The 19557-nt window shown below is 44.7% G+C and overlaps 2 protein-coding genes across 9 annotated transcripts in view; one reads left to right on the top strand and one right to left on the bottom strand.

Annotated features, from left to right (window-relative positions):
• LOC141162622 (serine protease 27-like) overlaps nt 1-19557 on the bottom strand; it is a 104539-nt gene that overhangs the window by 44438 nt on the left and 40544 nt on the right. For all 7 annotated transcript variants that reach the window (XM_073648897.1, XM_073648898.1, XM_073648902.1 and 4 more), the window contains one exon: nt 3895-4239. In XM_073648897.1, coding sequence (XP_073504998.1) covers nt 3895-4000 — 106 coding nt within the window. In that variant the 5' untranslated portion in view covers nt 4001-4239. The remainder of the gene's footprint in view (nt 1-3894; nt 4240-19557) is intronic.
• Nucleotides 1027-19557, top strand: part of LOC141162618 (RING finger protein 112-like) — a 32401-nt gene continuing 13870 nt past the window's right edge. The window contains exon 1 of one of the 2 annotated variants that reach the window (XM_073648891.1): nt 1027-1100. The gene's annotated coding sequence lies outside the window, so the exon portion shown is untranslated. The remainder of the gene's footprint in view (nt 1101-19557) is intronic. The other variant, XM_073648893.1, reaches the window with a different exon arrangement.

Here is a 19557-nt window from a genome sequence, read left to right as displayed (position 1 = left end):
TGGAGAAAACCTGGAGACACCTTCCTCCATGTCACCAGAGAACGATAGCAGCCTGACACCAGAGAACAGTAGCAGCCTGACACCAGAGAACAGTAGCAGCCTGATACCAGAGAACGATAGCAGCCTGACACCAGAGAACAGTAGCAGCCTGACACCAGAGAACAGTAGCAGCCTGACACCTGAGAACAGTAGCAGCCTGATACCGGAGAACAGTAGCAGCCTGATACCAGAGAACAGTAGCAGCCTGATACCGGAGAACAGTAGCAGCCTGATACCGGAGAACAGTAGCAGCCTGATACCAGAGAACAGTAGCAGCCTGACACCAGAGAACAGTAGCAGCCTGACACCAGAGAACAGTAGCAGCCTGATACCGGAGAACAGTAGCAGCCTGATACCGGAGAACAGTAGCAGCCTGATACCGGAGAACAGTAGCAGCCTGATACCAGAGAACAGTAGCAGCCTGATACCAGAGACCAGTAGCAGCCTGATACCAGAGAACAGTAGCAGCCTGATACCAGAGAACAGTAGCAGCCTGATACCAGAGAACAGTAGCAGCCTGATACCAGAGAACAGTAGCAGCCTGATACCAGAGAACAGTTGCAGCCTGATACCAGAGAACAGTAGCAGCCTGATACCAGAGAACAGTTGCAGCCTGATACCAGAGAACAGTAGCAGCCTGATACCAGAGAACAGTAGCAGCCTGATACCGGCTCTGATGGGGGTCTCGCCTTTGGGGTCCGGTATTTGCAGCTGGATTTGTATGTGAAGCTTTTCTATGGTACAATCAGCAATAATAAACCCATAAAGCCTCCTGTACAAGGCTGCGTCTTTAACAGAGTGTAGGGAGCCGTTCAGACGCCGGTGCTGTGCCCGGAGCCGGCAGTGATCACTGTCTGCAGATAAGACTGACGCCAGGCGACAAGGGGTTAATCTGAGAGTAACAGAAGAGCAGCTGCTGGATACAATGTAACAGACACAATGGAAGCTCCGCCCCCTGCAGGAGAAACCGCCAATCACAGCGCGGGGGCGGCGCCTGGAGACTTTCACTTTCTATTCCGGCTTCCTGTAAACTGAGGAGGAGAGAAGGAAAGAAGAGAAAGGTGCGAACATGGGGGGGATACAGGAGTAGAACATGGGGGGGATACAGGAGTAGAACATGGGGGGGGGATACAGGAGTAGAACATGGGGGGGATACAGGGGAAGAACATGGGGGGATACAGGGGAAGAACATGGGGGGGATACAGGGGAAGAACATGGGGGGATACAGGGGAAGAACATGGGGGGATACAGGAGTAGAACATGGGGGGGATACAGGAGTAGAACATGGGGGGGGATACAGGGGTAGAACATGGGGGGGTATACAGGGGAAGAACATGGGGGGGATACAGGGGTAGAACATGGGGGGGGATACAGGGGTAGAACATGGGGGGGATACAGGAGTAGAACATGGGGGGATACAGGAGTAGAACATGGGGGGGATACAGGAGTAGAACATGGGGGGGGGATACAGGAGTAGAACATGGGGGGGATACAGGGGAAGAACATGGGGGGATACAGGGGAAGAACATGGGGGGGATACAGGGGAAGAACATGGGGGGATACAGGGGAAGAACATGGGGGGATACAGGAGTAGAACATGGGGGGGATACAGGAGTAGAACATGGGGGGGGATACAGGGGTAGAACATGGGGGGGTATACAGGGGAAGAACATGGGGGGGGATACAGGGGTAGAACATGGGGGGGGATACAGGGGTAGAACATGGGGGGGATACAGGAGTAGAACATGGGGGGATACAGGAGTAGAACATGGGGGGGATACAGGAGTAGAACATGGGGGGATACAGGAGTAGAACATGGGGGGGATACAGGAGTAGAACATGGGGGGGGGATACAGGGGAAGAACATGGGGGGGGATACAGGGGAAGAACATGGGGGGGGATACAGGGGAAGAACATGGGGATACAGGGGAAGAACATGGGGGGGGATACAGGGGAAGAACATGGGGGGGGATACAGGGGAAGAACATGGGGGGGGATACAGGGGAAGAACATGGGGGGGATACAGGGGAAGAACATGGGGGGGATACAGGAGTAGAACATGGGGGGGATACAGGGGTAGAACATGGGGGGTATACAGGGGAAGAACATGGGGGGGGATACAGGGGTAGAACATGGGGGGGATACAGGGGTAGAACATGGGGATACAGGGGAAGAACAGGGGGGGATACAGGGGAAGAACATGGGGGGGATACAGGGGAAGAACATGGGGGGATACAGGGGAAGAACATGGGGGGATACAGGGGAAGAACATGGGGGAGATACAGGAGTAGAACATGGGGGGGTATACAGGGGAAGAACATGGGGGGGGATACAGGGGTAGAACATGGGGGGGGATACAGGGGTAGAACATGGGGGGATACAGGGGAAGAACATGGGGGGATACAGGGGAAGAGCATGGGGGGATACAGGGGAAGAACATGGGGGGGGATACAGGGGAAGAACATGGGATACAGGGGAAGAACATGGGGGGATACAGGGGAAGAACATGGGGGGGATACAGGGGTAGAACATGGGGGGGATACAGGGGAAGAACATGGGGGGATATACAGGGGAAGAACATGGGGGGGATACAGGGGAAGAACATGGGGGGGGATACAGGGGTAGAACATGGGGGGGATACAGGGGTAGAACATGGGGGGGATACAGGGGAAGAACATGGGGGGATACAGGGGAAGAACATGGGGGGATACAGGGGAAGAACAGGGGTAGAACATGGGGGGGATACAGGGGAAGAACATGGGGGGGGATACAGGGGAAGAACATGGGGGGGATACAGGGGAAGAACATGGGGGGATACAGGGGAAGAACATGGGGGGGGATACAGGGGAAGAACAGGGGGGGATACAGGGGAAGAACATGGGGGGGATACAGGGGAAGAACATGGGGGGGGGATACAGGGGAAGAACATGGGGGGGGATACAGGGGAAGAACATGGGGGGGGATACAGGGGAAGAACATGGGGGGGATACAGGGGAAGAACATGGGGGGGGATACAGGGGAAGAACATGGGGGGGATACAGGGGAAGAACATGGGGTGGGGATACAGGGGAAGAACATGGGGGGGATACAGGGGAAGAACATTGGGGGGGGGCTACAGTGGAAGAACATGGGAGGGAGACCAGGGTACAAACATGGGGGGGGGACACAGGGGAGACCAGGGTACAAGCATGGGGGGGACAGGGGAGACCAGGGTACAAGCATGGGGGACCCGGGCACAAACATGGGGGGGATACCGGGGAGACCAGGGTACAAACATGGGGGGGATACCGGGGAGACCAGGGTACAAACATGGGGGGGGGGGACAGGGGAGACCAGGGTACAAACATGGGGGGGATGCAGGGGAGACCAGGGTACAAGCATGGGGGGGGACAGGGGAGACCCAGGCACAAACATGGGGGAGACACAGGGGAGACCAGGGTACAAACATGGGGGGAGACCAGGGTACAAACATGGGGGGAGACCAGGGTACAAACATGGGGGGGATACAGGGGAGACCAGGGTACAAACATGGGGGGGATGCGGGGGAGACCAGGGTACAAACATGGGGGGGATACGGGGGAGACCAGGGTACAAACATGGGGGGGTTACGGGGGAGACCAGGGTACAAACATGGGGGGAATACGGGGGAGACCAGGGTACAAACATGGGAGGGATACAGGGGAGACCAGAGGGCGAGTATAACACTGGGATACGGTTACTGAATAGGTTACAAGTGTAATGAGGGGGGATACAGGTGTGAACGGTGTATGAGTATAACGGAGGGGTACAGGGGGCGAGTATATTGGGGGATATAACGGGGGCTTGATGGTCATACACGCTCTGCATGATGCTTACTTATACCGTGGCGTCCTGTTCTGCTTCGAGCCGCTGCTTCAGGTGTTTCTGCTTTTTGGTGTTTAGTTCTTGCTGTATTTTCCTTCTGACGAGAGATCGTGGCCATCACTCTTTGTATTCCATCTCTTTACTCTCAGTATTAAACGCTGCAGTCTGTCCTATGTTATTTTCTTTAACCCTTTATGCTGTTACTTGACGCCTTCCTTATAGTTCTCGCCTCGGCGTGCCGGCGTTCTGCTGTCAGTGTTGCACCTTTTCTTGGTGCCGGAGTTCCGTCCTTTATATCTTCTGCGGAATTTTTCTGAATGTTATAATCACCTCTTATCCCATATATTTCATGTTTTGCTGTGAAAAAAAGATTTATATATTTTTATACGTGTGTGATCATAGTTGTAGGTTTTGTGAGGGTATGGGACATGTACAGCGTATGGCTATAACTGTGGCTACATGGGGGGGTACGGTGTATGTATATAATGGGGGATACAGTACCAGATCTGCACATTCCTTACTCAAGAATCTGCAAAAACCCTAGTGCCGCCCTCATCATCTCCCGCCTCGACTACTGCAACCTCCTGCTCTGTGGCCTCCCCTCTAACACTCTCCCACCCCTCCAATCTATCCTAAACTCTGCTGCTCGACTAATCCACCTGTCCCCCCGCTATTCCCCGGTCTCTCCTCTCTGTCAATCCCTTCACTGGCTCCCCATTGCCCAGAGACTCCAGTTCAAAACCCTAACCCTGGCATATAAAGCCATCCACAACCTGTCTCCTCCATACATCTGTGACCTAGTCTCCCGGTACATACCTGCACGCAGCCTCCGATCCTCACAAGATCTCCTTCTCTACTCCCCTCTTATCTCCTCTTCCCACAATCGCATACAAGATTTCTCCCGTGCTTCCCCCCTACTCTGGAACTCTACCCCAATATATCAGACTCTCGCCGACCGTGGAAACCTTCAAAAGGAACCTGAAGACCCACCTTTTCCGACAAGCCTACAACCTGCAGTAACCACCGCTCCACCATACCGCTGCACGACCAGCTCTACCCTCACCTACTGTATCCTCACCCATCCCCTGTAGACTGTGAGCCCTCGCGGGCAGGGTCCTCGCTCCACCATACCGCTGCACGACCAGCTCTACCCTCACCTACTGTATCCTCACCCATCCCTTGTAGACTGTGAGCCCTCGCGGGCAGGGTCCTCGCTCCTCCTGTACCAGTCGCTGACTTGTACTGTTCATGATTATTGTAATTGTGATAGAGGTATACATCATAAACAACATTATAGCGCCATTTATTCCATGGCGCTTTACATAATAATAATACAGGGGTGTATGGATATAACGGGGGGTGGGGGTGTATGGATACACACGTGGTCAAAATTGTTGGTTCCCCTCGTTTAATGAAAGAAAAACCCACAATGGTCACAGAAATAACTTGAATCTGACAAAAGTAATAATAAATTATAAATCTATGAAAATGAACAGATGAAGGTCAGACATTGCTTTTCTGCTTCCACAGAATTTAAAAAAAATTAAACTCATGAAATCGGCCTGGACAGAAATGATGGCACCCCTGAAAATAATGTGACAAAAGGGACATGTTACATCAAGTTGTGTCCACTAATTAGCATCACAGGGGTCTACAATGTTGTAATCAGGGCCTGATCCTAGCTCGAAGTAATCCTGAACTTTGTGGCCAGAGCTGGATCAGGGGTGGCGGGATAGTTAGTGTAGGTCTGTGTTTTATATATATATTAAAAAATGAAAAAAAATATATAAAATATAATATTAAAAAAAAAAAAAAAATTGTCCATGTCACTATTGTATATATTGTTATTTTTGGTTTTCTGTGGTGTGAATGAGGTCCGGCAGTGGGACCAGTAGGTTAGTGTTAGTTCCCGGTTGTATATACGTTATATTAGGTTTAGTGTTTTATTGTATATAATCTTGTATATAGGATGGTGTTTTATGTGTATATAGGACGGTGTGAGCGTTGTGTGGGATTGTATATAGTAGTATGAATGAAGCTGGGCCGGGGGTTTTATAGGTTTTATAATAGTTATTTCTTCTCTATGTATATATTCCTGGGGGGATGGGGATTTTGTTCTTTCTCTGTAGGTCGGATCTTATATTTGTGTTTTGATTTATTTTGTTTCTATTTCTGTGATTTGTGTCGGGTTTTTGTCATCTTGTTCTGCAGTTTTTGTTCTTATGTTTTGTGTCCTATAATGTTCTTCTTCTATAAATAAAAAAGACCTACAATGTTGTAATCAGTCACTGTGCTGTATATAGGGCTACAGATACTCACTGTGCTGTATATAGGGCTACAGATACTCACTGTGCCTGTATATAGGGCTACAGATACTCACTGTGCTGTATATAGGGCTACAGATACTCACTGTGCTGTATATAGGGCTACAGATACTCACTGTGCTGTATATAGGGCTACAGATACTCACTGTGCTGTATATAGAGCTACAGATACTCACTGTGCTGTATATAGAGCTACAGATACTCACTGTGCCTGTATATAGGGCTACAGATACTCACTGTGCTGTATATAGGGCTACAGATACTCACTGTGCTGTATATAGAGCTACAGATACTCACTGTGCTGTATATAGAGCTACAGATACTCACTGTGCCTGTATATAGGGCTACAGATACTCACTGTGCTGTATATAGGACTACAGATACTCACTGTGCCTGTATATAGGACTACAGATACTCACTGTGCCTGTATATAGGGCTACAGATACTCACTGTGCTGTATATAGAGCTACAGATACTCACTGTGCTGTATATAGAGCTACAGATACTCACTGTGCCTGTATATAGAGCTACAGATACTCACTGTGCTGTATATAGGGCTACAGATACTCACTGTGCTGTATATAGAGCTACAGATACTCACTGTGCCTGTATATAGGGTTACAGATACTCACTGTGCTGTATATAGGGCTACAGATACTCACTGTGCCTGTATATAGGACTACAGATACTCACTGTGCTGTATATAGGGCTACAGATACTCACTGTGCTGTATATAGAGCTACAGATACTCACTGTGCTGTATATAGGGCTACAGATACTCACTGTGCCTGTATATAGGGCTACAGATACTCACTGTGCCTGTATATAGGGCTACAGATACTCACTGTGCCTGTATATAGGGCTACAGATACTCACTGTGCCTGTATATAGAGCTACAGATACTCACTGTGCTGTATATAGAGCTACAGATACTCACTGTGCTGTATATAGGGCTACAGATACTCACTGTGCTGTATATAGGGCTACAGATACTCACTGTGCTGTATATAGAGCTACAGATACTCACTGTGCTGTATATAGAGCTACAGATACTCACTGTGCCTGTATATAGGGCTACAGATACTCACTGTGCTGTATATAGAGCTACAGATACTCACTGTGCTGTATATAGGGCTACAGATACTCACTGTGCTGTATATAGAGCTACAGATACTCACTGTGCTGTATATAGGGCTACAGATACTCACTGTGCTGTATATAGAGCTACAGATACTCACTGTGCTGTATATAGGACTACAGATACTCACTGTGCTGTATATAGAGCTACAGATACTCACTGTGCTGTATATAGGGCTACAGATACTCACTGTGCTGTATATAGAGCTACAGATACTCACTGTGCTGTATATAGGGCTACAGATACTCACTGTGCTGTATATAGAGCTACAGATACTCACTGTGCTGTATATAGGGCTACAGATACTCACTGTGCTGTATATAGGGCTACAGATACTCACTGTGCTGTATATAGGACTACAGATACTCACTGTGCTGTATATAGAGCTACAGATACTCACTGTGCTGTATATAGGGCTACAGATACTCACTGTGCTGTATATAGGGCTACAGATACTCACTGTGCCTGTATATAGAGCTACAGATACTCACTGTGCTGTATATAGAGCTACAGATACTCACTGTGCTGTATATAGAGCTACAGATACTCACTGTGCCTGTATATAGAGCTACAGATACTCACTGTGCTGTATATAGGGCTACAGATACTCACTGTGCTGTATATAGAGCTACAGATACTCACTGTGCTGTATATAGAGCTACAGATACTCACTGTGCTGTATATAGGGCTACAGATACTCACTGTGCCTGTATATAGAGCTACAGATACTCACTGTGCCTGTATATAGAGCTACAGATACTCACTGTGCTGTATATAGAGCTACAGATACTCACTGTGCTGTATATAGAGCTACAGATACTCACTGTGCCTGTATATAGAGCTACAGATACTCACTGTGCTGTATATAGAGCTACAGATACTCACTGTGCCTGTATATAGAGCTACAGATACTCACTGTGCTGTATATAGGGCTACAGATACTCACTGTGCTGTATATAGAGCTACAGATACTCACTGTGCTGTATATAGGGCTACAGATACTCACTGTGCTGTATATAGGACTACAGATACTCACTGTGCTGTATATAGAGCTACAGATACTCACTGTGCTGTATATAGGGCTACAGATACTCACTGTGCTGTATATAGGGCTACAGATACTCACTGTGCTGTATATAGAGCTACAGATACTCACTGTGCTGTATATAGGACTACAGATACTCTCTGTGCTGTATATAGAGCTACAGATACTCACTGTGCCTGTATATAGAGCTACAGATACTCACTGTGCTGTATATAGGGCTACAGATACTCACTGTGCTGTATATAGAGCTACAGATACTCACTGTGCTGTATATAGGGCTACAGATACTCACTGTGCTGTATATAGGGCTACAGATACTCACTGTGCTGTATATAGAGCTACAGATACTCACTGTGCTGTATATAGAGCTACAGATACTCACTGTGCCTGTATATAGGGCTACAGATACTCACTGTGCTGTATATAGAGCTACAGATACTCACTGTGCTGTATATAGGGCTACAGATACTCACTGTGCTGTATATAGAGCTACAGATACTCACTGTGCTGTATATAGGGCTACAGATACTCACTGTGCTGTATATAGAGCTACAGATACTCACTGTGCTGTATATAGGGCTACAGATACTCACTGTGCTGTATATAGGGCTACAGATACTCACTGTGCTGTATATAGGACTACAGATACTCACTGTGCTGTATATAGAGCTACAGATACTCACTGTGCTGTATATAGGACTACAGATACTCACTGTGCTGTATATAGGGCTACAGATACTCACTGTGCTGTATATAGGGCTACAGATACTCACTGTGCCTGTATATAGAGCTACAGATACTCACTGTGCTGTATATAGAGCTACAGATACTCACTGTGCTGTATATAGGGCTACAGATACTCACTGTGCTGTATATAGGGCTACAGATACTGTGCTGTATATAGGGCTACAGATACTCACTGTGCTGTATATAGAGCTACAGATACTCACTGTGCTGTATATAGGGCTACAGATACTCACTGTGCTGTATATAGGGCTACAGATACTCACTGTGCTGTATATAGAGCTACAGATACTCACTGTGCTGTATATAGAGCTACAGATACTCACTGTGCTGTATATAGGGCTACAGATACTCACTGTGCCTGTATATAGAGCTACAGATACTCACTGTGCTGTATATAGGACTACAGATACTCACTGTGCTGTATATAGAGCTACAGATACTCACTGTGCCTGTATATAGGGCTACAGATACTCACTGTGCTGTATATAGGACTACAGATACTCACTGTGCTGTATATAGAGCTACAGATACTCACTGTGCCTGTATATAGGGCTACAGATACTCACTGTGCTGTATATAGAGCTACAGATACTCACTGTGCTGTATATAGGGCTACAGATACTCACTGTGCTGTATATAGAGCTACAGATACTCACTGTGCTGTATATAGGGCTACAGATACTCACTGTGCTGTATATAGGACTACAGATACTCACTGTGCTGTATATAGGACTACAGATACTCACTGTGCTGTATATAGGGCTACAGATACTCACTGTGCCTGTATATAGGGCTACAGATACTCACTGTGCTGTATATAGAGCTACAGATACTCACTGTGCTGTATATAGAGCTACAGATACTCACTGTGCCTGTATATAGAGCTACAGATACTCACTGTGCTGTATATAGGGCTACAGATACTCACTGTGCTGTATATAGAGCTACAGATACTCACTGTGCTGTATATAGAGCTACAGATACTCACTGTGCTGTATATAGAGCTACAGATACTCACTGTGCCTGTATATAGGACTACAGATACTCACTGTGCTGTATATAGAGCTACAGATACTCACTGTGCTGTATATAGAGCTACAGATACTCACTGTGCTGTATATAGGGCTACAGATACTCACTGTGCTGTATATAGGGCTACAGATACTCACTGTGCTGTATATAGAGCTACAGATACTCACTGTGCTGTATATAGAGCTACAGATACTCACTGTGCTGTATATAGGGCTACAGATACTCACTGTGCCTGTATATAGGACTACAGATACTCACTGTGCTGTATATAGAGCTACAGATACTCACTGTGCTGTATATAGAGCTACAGATACTCACTGTGCTGTATATAGAGCTACAGATACTCACTGTGCTGTATATAGAGCTACAGATACTCACTGTGCTGTATATAGGGCTACAGATACTCACTGTGCTGTATATAGAGCTACAGATACTCACTGTGCTGTATATAGAGCTACAGATACTCACTGTGCTGTATATAGGGCTACAGATACTCACTGTGCTGTATATAGAGCTACAGATACTCACTGTGCTGTATATAGAGCTACAGATACTCACTGTGCTGTATATAGAGCTACAGATACTCACTGTGCTGTATATAGGGCTACAGATACTCACTGTGCTGTATATAGAGCTACAGATACTCACTGTGCCTGTATATAGAGCTACAGATACTCACTGTGCTGTATATAGGGCTACAGATACTCACTGTGCCTGTATATAGGACTACAGATACTCATTGTGCTGTATATAGAGCTACAGATACTCACTGTGCTGTATATAGAGCTACAGATACTCACTGTGCTGTATATAGGGCTACAGATACTCACTGTGCTGTATATAGAGCTACAGATACTCACTGTGCTGTATATAGAGCTACAGATACTCACTGTGCTGTATATAGAGCTACAGATACTCACTGTGCTGTATATAGGGCTACAGATACTCACTGTGCTGTATATAGAGCTACAGATACTCACTGTGCCTGTATATAGGGCTACAGATACTCACTGTGCTGTATATAGAGCTACAGATACTCACTGTGCTGTATATAGGGCTACAGATACTCACTGTGCTGTATATAGAGCTACAGATACTCACTGTGCTGTATATAGGGCTACAGATACTGACTGTGCTGTATATAGGACTACAGATACTCACTGTGCTGTATATAGGACTACAGATACTCACTGTGCTGTATATAGAGCTACAGATACTCACTGTGCCTGTATATAGGACTACAGATACTCACTGTGCTGTATATAGAGCTACAGATACTCACTGTGCTGTATATAGGGCTACAGATACTCAGTGTGCCTGTATATAGGACTACAGATACTCATTGTGCCTGTATATAGAGCTACAGATACTCACTGTGCCTGTATATAGAGCTACAGATACTCACTGTGCCGTATATAGGGCTACAGATACTCACTGTGCCGTATATAGGGCTACAGATACTCACTGTGCCGTATATAGGGCTACAGATACTCACTGTGCCGTATATAGGGCTACAGATACTCACTGTGCCGTATATAGGGCTACAGATACTCACTGTGCCGTATATAGAGCTACAGATACTCACTGTGCCGTATATAGAGCTACAGATACTCACTGTGCCGTATATAGAGCTACAGATACTCACTGTGCCGTATATAGGACTACAGATACTCACTGTGCTGTATATAGAGCTACAGATACTCACTGTGCCGTATATAGAGCTACAGATACTCACTGTGCTGTATATAGAGCTACAGATACTCACTGTGCCTGTATATAGGGCTACAGATACTCACTGTGCTGTATATAGGGCTACAGATACTCACTGTGCTGTATATAGAGCTACAGATACTCACTGTGCTGTATATAGAGCTACAGATACTCACTGTGCCTGTATATAGAGCTACAGATACTCACTGTGCTGTATATAGAGCTACAGATACTCACTGTGCTGTATATAGAGCTACAGATACTCACTGTGCCTGTATATAGGGCTACAGATACTCACTGTGCTGTATATAGAGCTACAGATACTCACTGTGCTGTATATAGAGCTACAGATACTCACTGTGCTGTATATAGGGCTACAGATACTCACTGTGCTGTATATAGGACTACAGATACTCACTGTGCCTGTATATAGAGCTACAGATACTCACTGTGCTGTATATAGAGCTACAGATACTCACTGTGCTGTATATAGAGCTACAGATACTCACTGTGCTGTATATATGGCTACAGATACTCACTGTGCTGTATATAGAGCTACAGATACTCCCTGTGCTGTATATAGAGCTACAGATACTCACTGTGCTGTATATAGAGCTACAGATACTCACTGTGCTGTATATAGAGCTACAGATACTCACTGTGCCTGTATATAGAGCTACAGATACTCACTGTGCTGTATATAGGGCTACAGATACTCACTGTGCTGTATATAGAGCTACAGATACTCACTGTGCCTGTATATAGAGCTACAGATACTCACTGTGCTGTATATAGAGCTACAGATACTCACTGTGCTGTATATAGGACTACAGATACTCACTGTGCTGTATATAGGACTACAGATACTCACTGTGCCTGTATATAGGGCTACAGATACTCACTGTGCTGTATATAGAGCTACAGATACTCACTGTGCCTGTATATAGGGCTACAGATACTCACTGTGCCTGTATATAGGACTACAGATACTCACTGTGCTGTATATAGAGCTACAGATACTCACTGTGCCTGTATATAGAGCTACAGATACTCACTGTGCTGTATATAGAGCTACAGATACTCACTGTGCCTGTATATAGGACTACAGATACTCAATGTGCTGTATATAGAGCTACAGATACTCACTGTGCCTGTATATAGAGCTACAGATACTCACTGTGCTGTATATAGAGCTACAGATACTCACTGTGCTGTATATAGGACTACAGATACTCACTGTGCTGTATATAGGGCTACAGATACTCACTGTGCTGTATATAGGACTACAGATACTCACTGTGCCTGTATATAGAGCTACAGATACTCACTGTGCTGTATATAGGACTACAGATACTCACTGTGCTGTATATAGGGCTACAGATACTCACTGTGCTGTATATAGGACTACAGATACTCACTGTGCCTGTATATAGAGCTACAGATACTCACTGTGCTGTATATAGGACTACAGATACTCACTGTGCTGTATATAGAGCTACAGATACTCACTGTGCTGTATATAGGGCTACAGATACTCACTGTGCTGTATATAGAGCTACAGATACTCACTGTGCCTGTATATAGAGCTACAGATACTCACTGTGCTGTATATAGAGCTACAGATACTCACTGTGCCTGTATATAGAGCTACAGATACTCACTGTGCTGTATATAGGGCTACAGATACTCACTGTGCTGTATATAGGGCTACAGATACTCACTGTGCTGTATATAGGGCTACAGATACTCACTCTGCTGTATATAGGACTACAGATACTCACTGTGCTGTATATAGGGCTACAGATACTCACTGTGCTGTATATAGGGCTACAGATACTCACTGTGCTGTATATAGAACTACAGATACTCACTGTGCTGTATATAGGGCTACAGATACTCACTGTGCTGTATATAGAGCTACAGATACTCACTGTGCTGTATATAGAGCTACAGATACTCACTGTGCTGTATATAGGACTACAGATACTCACTGTGCTGTATATAGAGCTACAGATACTCACTGTGCTGTATATAGAGCTACAGATACTCACTGTGCTGTATATAGAGCTACAGATACTCACTGTGCTGTATATAGAGCTACAGATACTCACTGTGCTGTATATAGAGCTACAGATACTCACTGTGCCTGTATATAGAGCTACAGATACTCACTGTGCTGTATATAGGACTACAGATACTGACTGTGCCTGTATATAGAGCTACAGATACTCACTGTGCTGTATATAGAGCTACAGATACTCACTGTGCTGTATATAGAGCTACAGATACTCACTGTGCCTGTATATAGGGCTACAGATACTCACTGTGCCGTATATAGGACTACAGATACTCACTGTGCCGTATATAGAGCTTCAGATACTCACTGTGCCGTATATAGGGCTACAGATACTCACTGTGCCGTATATAGGGCTACAGATACTCACTGTGCCGTATATAGAGCTACAGATACTCACTGTGCTGTATATAGAGCTACAGATACTCACTGTGCCGTATATAGAGCTACAGATACTCACTGTGCTGTATATAGAGCTACAGATACTCACTGTGCTGTATATAGGGCTACAGATACTCACTGTGCTGTATATAGGGCTACAGATACTCACTGTGCTGTATATAGAGCTACAGATACTCACTGTGCTGTATATAGAGCTACAGATACTCACTGTGCTGTATATAGAGCTACAGATACTCACTGTGCTGTATATAGGGCTACAGATACTCACTGTGCTGTATATAGAGCTACAGATACTCACTGTGCTGTATATAGAGCTACAGATACTCACTGTGCCTGTATATAGAGCTACAGATACTCACTGTGCTGTATATAGAGCTACAGATACTCACTGTGCTGTATATAGAGCTACAGATACTCACTGTGCCTGTATATAGGGCTACAGATACTCACTGTGCTGTATATAGAACTACAGATACTCACTGTGCTGTATATAGAGCTACAGATACTCACTGTGCCTGTATATAGAGCTACAGATACTCACTGTGCTGTATATAGGGCTACAGATACTCACTGTGCTGTATATAGGGCTACAGATACTCACTGTGCTGTATATAGAGCTACAGATACTCACTGTGCCTGTATATAGGGCTACAGATACTCACTGTGCTGTATATAGAGCTACAGATACTCACTGTGCTGTATATAGAGCTACAGATACTCACTGTGCTGTATATAGAGCTACAGATACTCACTGTGCCTGTATATAGAGCTACAGATACTCACTGTGCTGTATATAGGGCTACAGATACTCACTGTGCTGTATATAGAGCTACAGATACTCACTGTGCCTGTATATAGAGCTACAGATACTCACTGTGCTGTATATAGAGCTACAGATACTCACTGTGCTGTATATAGAGCTACAGATACTCACTGTGCTGTATATAGAGCTACAGATACTCACTGTGCTGTATATAGAGCTACAGATACTCACTGTGCTGTATATAGAGCTACAGATACTCACTGTGCCTGTATATAGAGCTACAGATACTCACTGTGCTGTACATAGAGCTACAGATACTCACTGTGCTGTATATAGAGCTACAGATACTCACTGTGCTGTATATAGAGCTACAGATACTCACTGTGCCTGTATATAGAGCTACAGATACTCACTGTGCTGTATATAGAGCTACAGATACTCACTGTGCCTGTATATAGAGCTACAGATACTCACTGTGCCTGTATATAGAGCTACAGATACTCACTGTGCTGTATATAGGGCTACAGATACTCACTGTGCCTGTATATATAGCTACAGATACTCACTGTGCCTGTATATATAGCTACAGATACTCACTGTGCTGTATATAGAGCTACAGATACTCACTGTGCCTGTATATAGAGCTACAGATACTCACTGTGCCTGTATATAGAGCTACAGATACTCACTGTGCTGTATATAGGGCTACAGATACTCACTGTGCTGTATATAGAGCTACAGATACTCACTGTGCTGTACATAGAGCTACAGATACTCACTGTGCTGTATATAGAGCTACAGATACTCACTGTGCTGTATATAGGGCTACAGATACTCACTGTGCTGTATATAGAGCTACAGATACTCACTGTGCTGTACATAGAGCTACAGATACTCACTGTGCCTGTATATAGGGCTACAGATACTCACTGTGCTGTATATAGGGCTACAGATACTCACTGTGCTGTATATAGAGCTACAGATACTCACTGTGCTGTATATAGAGCTACAGATACTCACTGTGCCTGTATATAGAGCTACAGATACTCACTGTGCCTGTATATAGAGCTACAGATACTCACTGTGCCTGTATATAGAGCTACAGATACTCACTGTGCTGTATATAGGGCTACAGATACTCACTGTGCTGTATATAGAGCTACAGATACTCACTGTGCTGTATATAGGGCTACAGATACTCACTGTGCTGTACATAGAGCTACAGATACTCACTGTGCTGTATATAGAGCTACAGATACTCACTGTGCCTGTATATAGAGCTACAGATACTCACTGTGCCTGTATATAGAGCTACAGATACTCACTGTGCCTGTATATAGAGCTACAGATACTCACTGTGCTGTATATAGGGCTACAGATACTCACTGTGCTGTATATAGAGCTACAGATACTCACTGTGCTGTATATAGAGCTACAGATACTCACTGTGCTGTATATAGAGCTACAGATACTCACTGTGCTGTATATAGAGCTACAGATACTCACTGTGCCTGTATATAGAGCTACAGATACTCACTGTGCCTGTATATAGGACTACAGATACTCACTGTGCTGTATATAGGACTACAGATACTCAATGTGCTGTATATAGAGCTACAGATACTCACTGTGCTGTATATAGGACTACAGATACTCACTGTGCTGTATATAGAGCTGCAGATACTCACTGTGCTGTATATAGGACTACAGATACTCACTGTGCTGTATATAGAGCTACAGATACTCACTGTGCTGTATATAGGGCTACAGATACTCACTGTGCTGTATATAGAGCTACAGATACTCACTGTGCCTGTATATAGAGCTACAGATACTCACTGTGCTGTATATAGAGCTACAGATACTCACTGTGCTGTATATAGAGCTACAGATACTCACTGTGCCTGTATTTAGGGCTACAGATACTCACTGTGCCTGTATATAGAGCTACAGATACTCACTGTGCTGTATATAGAGCTACAGATACTCACTGTGCTGTATATAGGGCTACAGATACTCACTCTGCTGTATATAGGACTACAGATACTCACTGTGCTGTATATAGGGCTACAGATACTCACTGTGCCTGTATATAGGACTACAGATACTCACTGTGCTGTATATAGGGCTACAGATACTCACTGTGCTGTATATAGGGCTACAGATACTCACTGTGCTGTATATAGAGCTACAGATACTCACTGTGCTGTATATAGAGCTACAGATACTCACTGTGCTGTATATAGAGCTACAGATACTCACTGTGCTGTATATAGGACTACAGATACTCACTGTGCTGTATATAGAGCTACAGATACTCACTGTGCTGTATATAGGGCTACAGATACTCACTGTGCTGTATATAGGACTACAGATACTCACTGTGCTGTATATAGAGCTACAGATACTCACTGTGCTGTATATAGGGCTACAGATACTCACTGTGCTGTATATAGGACTACAGATACTCACTGTGCTGTATATAGAGCTACAGATACTCACTGTGCTGTATATAGAGCTACAGATACTCACTGTGCTGTATATAGGACTACAGATACTCACTGTGCTGTATATAGAGCTACAGATACTCACTGTGCTGTATATAGGGCTACAGATACTCACTGTGCTGTATATAGGACTACAGATACTCACTGTGCTGTATATAGAGCTACAGATACTCACTGTGCTGTATATAGGGCTACAGATACTCACTGTGCCTGTATATAGGGCTACAGATACTCACTGTGCCTGTATATAAGTCTACAGATACTCACTGTGCTGTATATAGAGCTACAGATACTCACTGTGCTGTATATAGGACTACAGATACTGACTGTGCCTGTATATAGAGCTACAGATACTCACTGTGCTGTATATAGAGCTACAGATACTCACTGTGCTGTATATAGAGCTACAGATACTCACTGTGCTGTATATAGAGCTACAGATACTCACTGTGCTGTATATAGAGCTACAGATACTCACTGTGCCTGTATATAGGGCTACAGATACTCACTGTGCTGTATATAGGGCTACAGATACTCACTGTGCTGTATATAGGGCTACAGATACTCACTGTGCTGTATATAGGGCTACAGATACTCACTGTGCTGTATATAGGGCTACAGATACTCACTGTGCTGTATATAGAGCTACAGATACTCACTGTGCCTGTATATAGGGCTACAGATACTCACTGTGCCTGTATATAGGGCTACAGATACTCACTGTGCTGTATATAGGGCTACAGATACTCACTGTGCTGTATATAGGGCTACAGATACTCACTGTGCTGTATATAGAGCTACAGATACTCACTGTGCCTGTATATAGAGCTACAGATACTCACTGTGCCTGTATATAAGTCTACAGATACTCACTGTGCCTGTATATAAGTCTACAGATACTCACTGTGCCTGTATATAGAGCTACAGATACTCACTGTGCCTGTATATAGGGCTACAGATACTCACTGTGCTGTATATAGGACTACAGATACTCACTGTGCTGTATATAGAGCTACAGATACTCACTGTGCCTGTATATAGGGCTACAGATACTCACTGTGCCTGTATATAGAGCTACAGATACTCACTGTGCTGTATATAGAGCTACAGATACTCACTGTGCTGTATATAGGGCTACAGATACTCACTGTGCCTGTATATAGGGCTACAGATACTCACTGTGCTGTATATAGGGCTACAGATACTCACTGTGCTGTATATAGGGCTACAGATACTCACTGTGCTGTATATAAGTCTACAGATACTCACTGTGCCTGTATATAGGGCTACAGATACTCACTGTGCTGTATATAGGGCTACAGATACTCACTGTGCTGTATATAGGGCTACAGATACTCACTGTGCTGTATATAGGGCTACAGATACTCACTGTGCTGTATATAGGACTACAGATACTCACTGTGCTGTATATAGAGCTACAGATACTCACTGTGCTGTATATAGAGCTACAGATACTCACTGTGCTGTATATAGAGCTACAGATACTCACTGTGCTGTATATAGGACTACAGATACTCACTGTGCCTGTATATAGAGCTACAGATACTCACTGTGCTGTATATAGAACTACAGATACTCACTGTGCTGTATATAGGGCTACAGATACTCACTGTGCTGTATATAGGACTACAGATACTCACTGTGCCTGTATATAAGTCTACAGATACTCACTGTGCCTGTATATAGGGCTACAGATACTCACTGTGCTGTATATAGGGCTACAGATACTCACTGTGCTGTATATAGAGCTACAGATACTCACTGTGCTGTATATAGGGCTACAGATACTCACTGTGCCTGTATATAGGGCTACAGATACTCACTGTGCTGTATATAGGGCTACAGATACTCACTGTGCTGTATATAGGGCTACAGATACTCACTGTGCCTGTATATAGAGCTACAGATACTC

The sequence above is a fragment of the Phyllobates terribilis genome, unplaced genomic scaffold (genome assembly GCF_046119375.1).
Source record: "Phyllobates terribilis strain yellow unplaced genomic scaffold, ASM4611937v1 Scaffold_9__5_contigs__length_417890890, whole genome shotgun sequence".
Taxonomy (NCBI): Eukaryota; Metazoa; Chordata; class Amphibia; order Anura; family Dendrobatidae; genus Phyllobates; species Phyllobates terribilis.
The sequence above is the reverse complement of the archived record's forward strand: the minus strand, read 5'-3'. Positions and strand labels throughout refer to the sequence as shown.